Source organism: Protobothrops mucrosquamatus, unplaced genomic scaffold (genome assembly GCF_001527695.2).
Source record: "Protobothrops mucrosquamatus isolate PMUCROS unplaced genomic scaffold, P.Mucros_1.0 scaffold1594, whole genome shotgun sequence".
Lineage (NCBI taxonomy): Eukaryota > Metazoa > Chordata > Lepidosauria > Squamata > Viperidae > Protobothrops > Protobothrops mucrosquamatus.
This window is the reverse complement of record NW_015387757.1, coordinates 117464-128485: the sequence shown is the minus strand read 5'-3', so window position 1 is coordinate 128485 and position 11022 is coordinate 117464. Positions and strand designations below refer to the sequence as shown.

At 34.9% G+C, this 11022-nt stretch overlaps 1 protein-coding gene across 1 annotated transcript; it reads right to left on the bottom strand.

The window, feature by feature from the left end:
* Positions 1 to 1892: 1892 nt before the first annotated feature.
* Positions 1893 to 2828, bottom strand: LOC107293360 (olfactory receptor 1020-like). The gene has a single exon (XM_015822508.1). The coding sequence runs from the start codon at positions 2826 to 2828 to the stop codon at positions 1893 to 1895; it is 936 nt and encodes a 311-aa protein (XP_015677994.1).
* Positions 2829 to 11022: the final 8194 nt, after the last annotated feature.

Sequence of the window (11022 nt, the reverse complement as noted above, 5' to 3'; positions counted from 1 at the left end):
CTACCCTCTTTTTTTAGCATCTATATGTAGCCACTGGGTAAGACCATCCATCACTATGGGTGAGGTACCATCAGTATGCTGATAATACTCAACTTTATATCTCCATCTTTGGTTATTATTTTGCTGCCTTCTTGCAGTGCCCAGAGGTTGTGAAGGTTTGGAGGGGGATAGAAGACTTCAGCTGAAGCCTGGTAAGACCAAGTAACTTTGGGTGTAAGAAGCTTCAGGATCTGGGACTTCAATGTCTTTAGTTCAGGATGGGGTTGCATTGCCTCAGAGAAATCCAGTGTGTAACTTGGGAGTTCTCAATTACTGCTTGAAGAGCAGGAGGTACTCATGGCTAGGAAAACCTTTGCACTGTTGTTGCTCTCTATCCCAAATTGGGAGTCCCTGTTCTCAGTCACTCAAGCCCTGGTCATCTTATGCTTGGACTATTGGGGCTACCCTTGAAGAGAATTTGGAAGCTACAGCTATTGCAGAAGGCAGCCCTGTGGACAGTTCTTGGAGCCCCTAGAGTGGCCCATGTTATATTGCTGGTCCATGAACTGCACTGGTGGCAGGTTAGATGCGGGTCCAATTCAAGTTGCTGTTATCCCATTTGAAGCCCTTCATGGCTTAGGTCCAGGTTAACTGTCTTATGCAATGGGAGCAGCTCTGCCAATTGGCCTAGGGCTCCAATGGGGATGTATTATTCTGGAGGTGCTTAATGCACTAAGATAAGTTCCCATCTCCTCCTCATGTGCATCTTGTTTTCTTTTCCCATCTGGTCAATTTTTATTGTTTTAATGTTTACCTTGTTTTAATGATTGTAAGCTGCTTACAATCATAGGTGCAATATGCAGCATATAGATTTAAATAAGTATGTAAATAAAAGTAGAGGACTACCTATAGATAAGCATGATAATATAGCTCCAGATTTGAAAGACTGACTCCTCCATCTTTGGTTGGTAATTGCATTTTATTAAATATATTCTTGGAATCAAAGAAACACATGGAAAAACTATGAAACCTATTTAAATTGATTATTTCCACCTCTGTTATCCTTCCTTGTAGCCCACATCTCTCCTTCTTGGAGATAAAATGTAGTTTCAGAAAGATAATTTTGAGGTGAAGAAAATGGGGCAAGGATGGAGAACAGAGAGAAAAGGGCATTCTCTTTCTGCTTGCTTTTAGGAGGGCTTTAGTTTGAAAAAAGCTTTCAAGTCAACTTTTTAAGATTAATACATATTGCTAGTGGCAATCTATTGTGTTTATAATTGGCAAGAGTTTTGCTTTCCCCATCAAATTTTTAATTCAAAGACCCTTAAAAAATAGCATTCTGCCTTGTAATTAATGTTACTTTGTGACCATTTCCCATTTTCATTATAAGGTACTTTGAAGGAATGTTGCTAAAATTGACTGAAGCAGTTTAAATGAGGGTGATTAAGCAAAACTGAACATACATGTTGCATTTTACCAATTATTTGACATAGACACTTCTATCAGTTACATCTACTTCAGTGCCAATAAAATAATAAGAAATTTTACATCTGAATTACATGGAACTGCAGATTCCATCTAAACTTTCTTTTATAATCAATAGTCTATTTTGATTCACTCTTCTGTAGTTTAATGTTGCTGTCTATAATGTACATCTATTTACAGAGGAAGAAACATTCAACCATAATATTATTTGCTTTGATTAATAAAAACAATTCTTCTTCTTATAGGTCAATTTAAAAATGCACTGTCCTTTTCCCCCCCTTAAATTTATTTAACATTTGGATAACCTATATGAAATTTCAAGTCTTTTCTCAACTGCTCAAAATATTATCACGTATACAATAGTATTTTTCTCACAGAAATGCAAGTAAGGGGGGTATGGCATGAAGGAAGTCACATTTATACCATTTTTATTTGAGGAATATTATTTTGTTTAGCATTTTGCTAAGAGCATCCTTCACCTCTCTGTTCCGCAGACTGTAGATGAGTGGATTAAGTGAGGAGATGACAACAGTATAAAAGACGGATATGATTTTGTCTTTATCCAATGAGAAATTGGAGCCAGGTCGTATATACATGAAAATGATGGTTCCAAAGAAAATGGTCACAGTGATCAGATGGGAGGCACAAGTGGAGAAGGCTTTATATCTTCCCTGGGCAGAGCTGATCTTCAGGATGGCAATAACAATGGCAATGTAGGAAATCAAAACAGTTAGAAAAGTTGTCAGTGCAATTGCAGTGGATATAACAAAATGCATAAAGTGAACAATGTGGGTATCTGAACAGGACAATTGAAGCACTGGAGGAACATCGCAGAAGAAATGATTAATTGTATTTGAGCTGCAGAAATTCAAGTTAAAAATAACTATAGTGTGTACTGTTGAACTTGCAAAGCCACAAGCAAAGGCAGCTATGACTAAGAGGATGCAAAGCTTCTTTGACATGATAAGAAAATACAGCAATGGGTTGCAGATTGCTGTGAAGCGATCATATGCCATCACAGCCAGAAGGCAACCTTCAGTGGTCACAAAGACGACAAAAAAGAAGAATTGTGTGGTGCATCCTGTGAAGGAAATTGTTGAATGTTCTATCACAAATGTTGTCAACAATTTAGGAGCAATGGTGGTAGAAAGACCAAGATCTATAATAGATAGATTTCTAAGAAAAAAGTACATGGGGGTGTGAAGCCTAGCATCAATTTTTGTTAAAATGATTATCCCAATGTTTCCCACCAGTGTGATGAGATAGATGAGCAGAAAGAAGATGAAGAGAGGGATCTGAAGCTCTGGGTGGTCCATGAATCCAACAAGGATGAACTCAGTCACAGTGGTTTGATTTGTTTTCATTGTTTATTTCCCTCTGATTGAATAAAAAAGAGAGGGAAAACCTTATAGCAATGTAACTGTTGGATTGTTTGAGAATGCTCAAGGGAAAGAAAACCCAAAATTATACAGGAAGAGTTTGCTTGGGAAGCAGGCGTGCTCACTATTCTATTATGGGCTTTTGATAAATATGCTCTTTTCAAAATACAGTGTTGTATTGGAGACTGTGCACAACATTACATGGGACTGAATTAGCAAAGAATGGATCCATATCTAACATCATCTCCTGGCATATTTCAGGGAGCATTTCTCTCTGCAAAAAAATGTAGAGTTCCTGCTAAAATGTATTTTCTTTTACAATCTAGCATTCTCTAAAGAAGCGTAGAGTGATCAGTCAGCTGAACTATATGGATGTATAATTCTCACCCACAGTCCTCAGCCAGAAATGTAATCCACCTTGGCAGGAAGTGTGTCTGGTGTCACTGGTGTCTGTTGGCTACTATGCATCAATATTTATTGAATTTGCATCTGAAATAAATTCCAGTTTATGATCCATAATCTTTACATTTACAATTAGTTTTTAGAGCATTTCAAAATGATTACCACACGCTACAGACCTGTCCTGCAGCAGAGATCCATCTAGTATTTCTTTTTCCAAGTAGAAATACTCTTGAGTGGAATGCTAAACTTATATCTAAATTTGCAGTTCAGATTAACTGGATTTTAAAACTGGCAAGATACTCTGCAGTATATTACTCTTGCAATATATTACCACTGGCTACAAGATATCTTCGTATTCATATGTGAAGTTGCAGTCACTTTGTTTGAGTACATATGTGTATATGTTGTCCATTTGAACATTCACATCTTTGCTATATCATAAATAATATAAATTGATTGAGAAGATACTGTAAGTAATTCTTTGGCTCAAGGTACAAATATTACGATGTTTCACAATAGTTTCTACTAATAAGCTGGAAAAAAGAAGGAAAAACTGTTGACACATGAACTTCATTCTGCATTTCTGCATGTCATGTATCACAATAGATTTAATTTTCACAAAGCATCATGAAGAAGCTTTTGGAGTGTGGGTAACAAGAGAATTCTAAGAAAAACGCCAATTATTTTAACATCATAATATTTGAGTATTCATATTTGTCTGCAAAAATATGATGGTGATGATGAGGAGGAAAATTTAAGCATTTAGCAATATGTTTGGTTAATTGCTTAATTGAAGAACTTACCAGATCAGAATCAAGATTCCATTTCCAAAGATGCAAGATGAAACATTGGGATAGAACTGCTCATTTTATATTTTGTTTACGATTAATTAAAAACCAAGTCCATGAAACTCTAAGTTGAAGTAATTAACATATTATTAAATGTTTAATACAGTTCTTGGCAACTTAAAGGTGAGGGCCTATTGGGAATTCATATTTCCACTGTATAGTTGCTATGCATAATTAATTCACATTGCAAATCACAAAGAAACCTCATTATGAGCTTGATCACTTTTATTTGAAGAATTAACTTGCAGATTGAGGGACATAAAGATTAAAGGACCACAATCATACTATGAAGAATAGATAATGAATCAAAACCAATGGCAAAGTAATGACGATACCTGTTTGTAAATCATGAAGAATTGACAATCCAACTTCGCATGTTAGACATCATCTATCCAAACTTGCACTGGCAACTTGGGAGTTTTGTTTTCCTTTCAAATGTTCCTAATCATTATTTTTCTATCTGGACATATCTCCTCTGGCTTCCATCTTTATTGTCCTGGCCCCACTAGAACAACTATGGATTGATGGTTGTGAATGAACACTGTTGTGTTGGGCAGAAGGGTCAGTGCTGGGGTCTTTGGAGTCCATGTCCTTCCCTTTTTTGAAACCTTTTCCTGGATTAATATTCATTTCCAGACTATAAGCATTACAGGATCTATCAAGACAACTCATCAGCTTTAGACATGTGTATAGAAAGTTTGACTAGAACTAGTCAATAAGCTACTGAATTGCTGTGAAATCCTGTGGGCTAGGTATTCCCTGTCTGTATATGTCTTTTCCCATCTTTCATCTGATTTGCATTTTTATTAGAGAATCTTCTAAATACAGGCAAGATCTCTCTGTGTGTAGTTTTCTGGTCCTTTATTTGCTTATGATGAGTGGCTCCTCATTCTTTTGGGAGGTTGTGAAATAAATCCTTAAAATAATTCTGACATCCATAGTCTCTGCATGCTTTCTCATTAGCTTTCTACTTTTGAAGTAATATCCTTCAATACATTCATTGAATCACCATGGTGGTGGGTAAAAGAAAATATACAGTTGAGCCAAGTGGCTGATCAGTTTGCAATGGTCCAGCAGTATTCAGAAAAGGGAAGGAAGAAGAATCAGATAAATTTTAATGTTTTCCAGCCTCTTTTGATGATGTCAACCATTGGTCAATTAGATAAATAAATATTTGAATTAAATCACTCCATCACAGTTTTGCTGAACCCTCTTAATTTTCCAACTGTTGCTCTGACAATGTGAACTTTTTGATTCGGATTACAAAAAAATTAAACTGTGATCCTAACCCATAAAACACATTCATTTTGGTTTATTATTTTATTGCTTTTAAAATAGTGACAAAGATACATATAGAGAATAAATATAGAAAATATTTTTTAAAAAAGTGAAAAAATACAAGTAAAAAGAAAAAAACCATAATATATTGTTTTAGCAATTAATAATTATAATTCTATATATAGTCATGCAGTACAATTACCCATTCAAACACATATATTTCTAACACATTTATATAACTATCGTGTTTTCTTTGCTTTTTTTTAACTTGTGTATTTTGAATAAATGGATACAATATTGCATTACCTTTCTCCATACAAAGTCTATATCTATAGGCAATCTGCTTATAGTTGGTAAGTGCAATCAGGTCATCCATTGAGTGATACGTTTATCTTCCCAATTCTGCAACATCAGTCTTTTGGCTATATAAGGACATGGAGAACCCATTTACATTGTCCAATTGTCAAATTTTATGCACTAGGTACTGTATGTAGTTTACAATAATGTTATCCTCTGAAAATGTTAACTTTTATTATAGATTCACCTTTATCTAACCCACTACTTACTTCCCAAAGAGGACATTGTAGAAGCATATGCTTTAAAGAAGCAGTATCCTTATCATTGCATCTCCAACATAATACTGGTTTTGGCAGTCTTTTTCTACACAAACATAATGGACACCGATAAATATTATTTTCTGTTGTATAAATCATAATTTACAGTTTGTTGACACTCTTGCTATAGAGGTTAAGACACTCTTCCACTCTTCCAATGCTATGGTCATTTTGTTCTGAGGAGAATTTCCTGTTACAGTTAAAACAATTAAGCAGTAAGGCCCATGATGACTTTACACTTTGTTTGTTATGTAGGGCTATATAAACAGAATTTCTAACAGCACCTGAGCCAGGATCTCTTTTAATAGAGTAGTAGAAGAATTTTCCTCTGCCATCTTGCCTGTCTTGGCAGATACTGATGCAGTTGAAATTAAACCAGCTGTCGAATGTTTAGATTTAGTTGCCATTCCAGTAGCTCAGGAGTGTGAAACTGCCAGCCCGCGGGCCGGATGCATCATGCCAAAACCATGCCCACTCCAGCTCCGTTAATGGGGGAAAAGTCACGATACGTCGCAACACATCACCTGATGTTGCGAGTTTGACACCCCTGCAGTAGCTCATTAAAAGCAAATATTATGTAATTATGTAAGTTTTATTTACCAATATCCACACAGCCTAATAATTTAGGAGTTTGTAAACACTTCAATCAAAGACGAGAGACGTGCACTCATAGTAGCATCCAAAACAAGAAGATGGATCTTGACATCTTGTTTTGTATCAACCTGCTCCTGTCACCTTTTCTGCTCTTAAACTGGGAATTAGGAGCAAGGTCAAAGAGAAAAAAAATGGCCTTGCATCCCCTCTTTAAAAAACAATAACACACAAGGGCATAAGCCAAAAACTGCTAGTAACTGCAGGGATCTAACACTGAAGGAGTGTAGTTTTCAGCCTCCAATGGACAGACTAGAAGCATAAAGGGATGATAAAATAGGATTTATATTATTAGGAAATATTCAGCAGTACAGAATAACATGGATGAATGCTGGTTTTAGAGAAAGGAGCATTGGTTTCAAAAGTCAGCATAATAAGAGGGACAAGGAGGAGGCTCATCAAATTGGGATTTGGTCTCAGAGATAATGCCTATGAAAAAATTGGACAAGGGTTGGATCATGTTGAAAATAAAATACTGAAATATACGTTTAACTGCATTTAGAAGCCAGGTGTGCTGGATTTCCTTTCCTGGATGATTTTCTCCATCTTGGAAGGGTTATATCAGGAATATATCAGGTTTATATCAGAGATATAGTCATTCCTTGCGCGATAAGAAGGAAAGGAATATGTCAGGTGTTTCAGTATTCAGAAATCTTTTTTTTAGATTAATGTTCATTTCCAGACTATAAGCATTAGAGTAGCAATCAAGACAACCCATAAACATTAGTGATGGGTACACAACATTTTGACAGGCACAGTTACAGCAGTATGACTATGGTTGGATTGTCTGAGAATGTCCAAGGGAGAACAAGAAAAGTCAATAATAGTCAATACTAGTCAATAAGAAGCTGAATTGTAGCCTAGATATTTCCTAACTGTATTTGTGCTTTTTAATCCTTCATTAGATTTGCATTATTATTAAAGAATTTGCTGAATGTATGTGAGATCTCTTTGCGTGTAGGCTTCTGGTCCTTCATCTGCTTATGATGAGTGGCTCCTCACTCTTGGGAGACAGTGAAATGAACCCTTAAAATAACTCTGATATTCACCACCTCAGCATGCTTTCCCATAGACTTTCCTTTCTCCTACTATTAAAGTAATGTCCTTCAATATATTCACTGAATATATAAATGAGAGCATACAGCCGCCCCCCTTCCGCTGTTTAGCAGGTGGGTCCTCAGTTTGCAATGGCCCAGCAGCATGACAACAAGGAGAGAAAGAAGAATAAGATAAATTTCAATATTTTCAGCTTTGGTTTGATGATGATTTGGTGAATCAAATTAATAAATATTTGAATTAAATCACTCTAGCATTAGAGTTTTGCAAAAATAAAACAACCCTTAATTTTATTGCTCTGATTGTGTGGCCTGTTTGATGCAGACTACAAAAAACTAAACTGGGATTTCAACTCACAGAAGATTCCATTTTTTATTTATTCTTTTATTGTTTTTAAAGTAATGACAAAAAAGAGACAAGCCCCCTCAAATATAAAGATTCATACAGAAAATATATAGAAATTTTGAAAAAGAAAGTAGAAAAAATACAACAAAGGAAAAAGCAAAAAGCAAAAAGTATATCATTTTAGCAGTAAATAGTTACAATTCTATATGTAGTTATGTAATGCAATTGTTATTCAATAGATACGTATTTCTAATACATTTATATAACTATCATGCCTTCTTTCTTTTTTTTGAACCTGCTGTATCTTGTATAAATTAATCCAATATTGAATTAACTTTGTCCATACAAAGTCTAGTTCTATAGGCAATTTGCTCATAGTTGGCAAGTGGATCAGGTCCTCATTCCACTGAGTGATTCGTTTATCTTCCCAATTCAGCAACATCAGTCTTTGGCCATAGCAAAGACACAGAGAATTCAAATATATTGACCAGTAATCAAATTCCATATACTAGGTATATAGTTCAAAAGAATATTATCCTCTGAAAATGTTAACTTTTGTCATAGAATCACATTTATATAATCCACTACTTACTTCCAAAACTTTGTAAGTATAGGAAATTGTTAAAAAAAATTGTTAGACATCCAATTCCATAATTTTCTTTTTTTTAATAATAAGTTTTATTGGTTTTTAAAACATAAATCACATAATAGTTGGTTAACAGTGTGTTTTCTAGGTTTACATTTGTAAAGAAAAATTGTTGACAATTGATTTCTATAATTTATAATCCACATATTCAAGCAAATGTTTCCTTTTTTTTAAAAAAAAAATATTCTCTCTGGTAGATCCCCATCATCTATATTCTTAATTTTTACTTTAATGTTTTAATATTTTTTCTTTGATCAGTATCTTTCTTGATCAATGTGTTTTGCTGAATCTGAGAGTTTTTCCATCTATTTTTCCCCAACCAATTATACAATTTGTTCCAGATTTCATAATAATCTGTTTCACTCTTAACCTTGAGTTCTAACGTCAACCTATCCATTTCAGCACAGGATAAAATCTTATTTATTACCTCTTGTTCTGAGGGTGTCTCATTATCTTTCCAGCTCCATGCAAAGACTAATCTTGCTGCTTTTAGCATGTGTAGTAATAGATATAGGGATCCTTTATTGTATTTATTCTTAGTAATACCCAGCAGAAAGAGTTCTGGCTTTAACTCGATGTTCTGCATTAATGTCTCTTCTAACCACTGTTTTATCAAATGCCAAAATTTTTGTACTTTTGAACATTCCTACCACATATGGTAGTAGGTCCCTAGCGATTCTTTGCATTTCCAACATTTCGGTGAGGTCTTTCTGTCCATTTTAGCTAATCTCACAGGGGGAAGGTGCCACCTATAGGACATTTTATATAGGTTTTCTTTGTATGCAGTAGCTAATGTGAGCTTCCTATTCCTTTCCCATAGTTCTTGCCAGTTATCTAAATCAATACCATAACCAAAAATTTTACTCCAAATTAACATTGTGTCTTTTACTTGCTCTTTCAACATATCCCGTTCCAATAAATATTGATATTTATTGAATTTTTGTTAGACATCCAATTTCATAATTTTCTAACTGATGTAATTGTTTCCAGAGATATCAGAGATTTAGAATATTTAGTTTCTAATACTGTCCATGTAACAAAAATGCTATATATTTATATGCCAAGGTTATCCAAATCAGAAAATTAATACCTACTGTTGGCTATCAGTACTTGACCATACGTGTAGTTCTCAACTTACAATTGGTCATTTAACAGTTGTCATTGTTGACAGCTTGGAACAGGCTTTACAGTTCGTATACATAGAACTTCCAGCTTTTGTAAAATGTCATGTGGCCCCCGGTCCCATGACCATATTTCAGTGCTTGGCAATCAGTTTACATTAACCTCTCCTTGCCAAGTGCTGTATGATTATGTGATTGCTGTTTGCAATCTTATCTGCCAGCTTTCCAAGAAAGTCAATGAGGAAGCTGGCAGTGAATATTGCAAGTAGGGGGGACATGGATTTGAGGTCCACTCCTCTATTCTATTCTATTCTATTCTATTCTATTCTATTCTATTCTATTCTATTCTATTCTATTCTACTCTACTCTACTCTACTCTACTCTACTCTACTCTACTCGACTCGACTCGACTCGACTCGACTCTATTCTATTCTATTCTATTCATGATCTTCCACCCATTACTTCTTGTCCTGCTCTCACATGCTTTGGAGAACAGGTTGACAACCTCTTTCTGTGACAGCCCCTCAAATATTTGAAAACTGCTATCATATCATCTCCTACTCCTTCTTTTTGTTAGTCTAGACATATCCAGTTTTTGCAACCATTCATTGTGTGCTTTAGTCTTCAGTCCCCTAATCTTCTTTGTTGCTCTTCCCAGCACTCTTTCTAGAGTCTCAACATCTTTTTTGTATCATGGTGAAACAAAACTGGACACAGTTGTTTCCTATAGTCCCCAGTCAGAAGGGTAATTCACAAACATTGGCGTCTACTATGCATCAATATTTATCATACTGCTATTTGAAATTAATTCCAGTTTGTGATATATAATCATTACATTTACAATTCATTTTAGGGGATTTGAAAGTGGTTGATCAAATTACACTAAAGCCCTTTCCTGCAGCACAGATGCATCTAGTAGTTTGTTTCCAAGTAGAAATACTTTTAAGTGAATGACAAATTTATATATAAATCTGCAGTTTGGATTTTAAAACTGTCAGGTCACTGGCTATATCCTTCAATATATTATTCCACTAACAAGAAGATACCTTCATATACACATGTAGGGCTGTGATGACTACAGTTGAGGAGGGGTGTGTATTTATTGTCCATCTGAACATAAATAGGTTTAATATATCATAATATCATGTATTTCTTGTAGTACAAAAAATTTAATTTTCACAAAGTATCATGGAGTTTCGATCAAAAGAGACTTCTAAG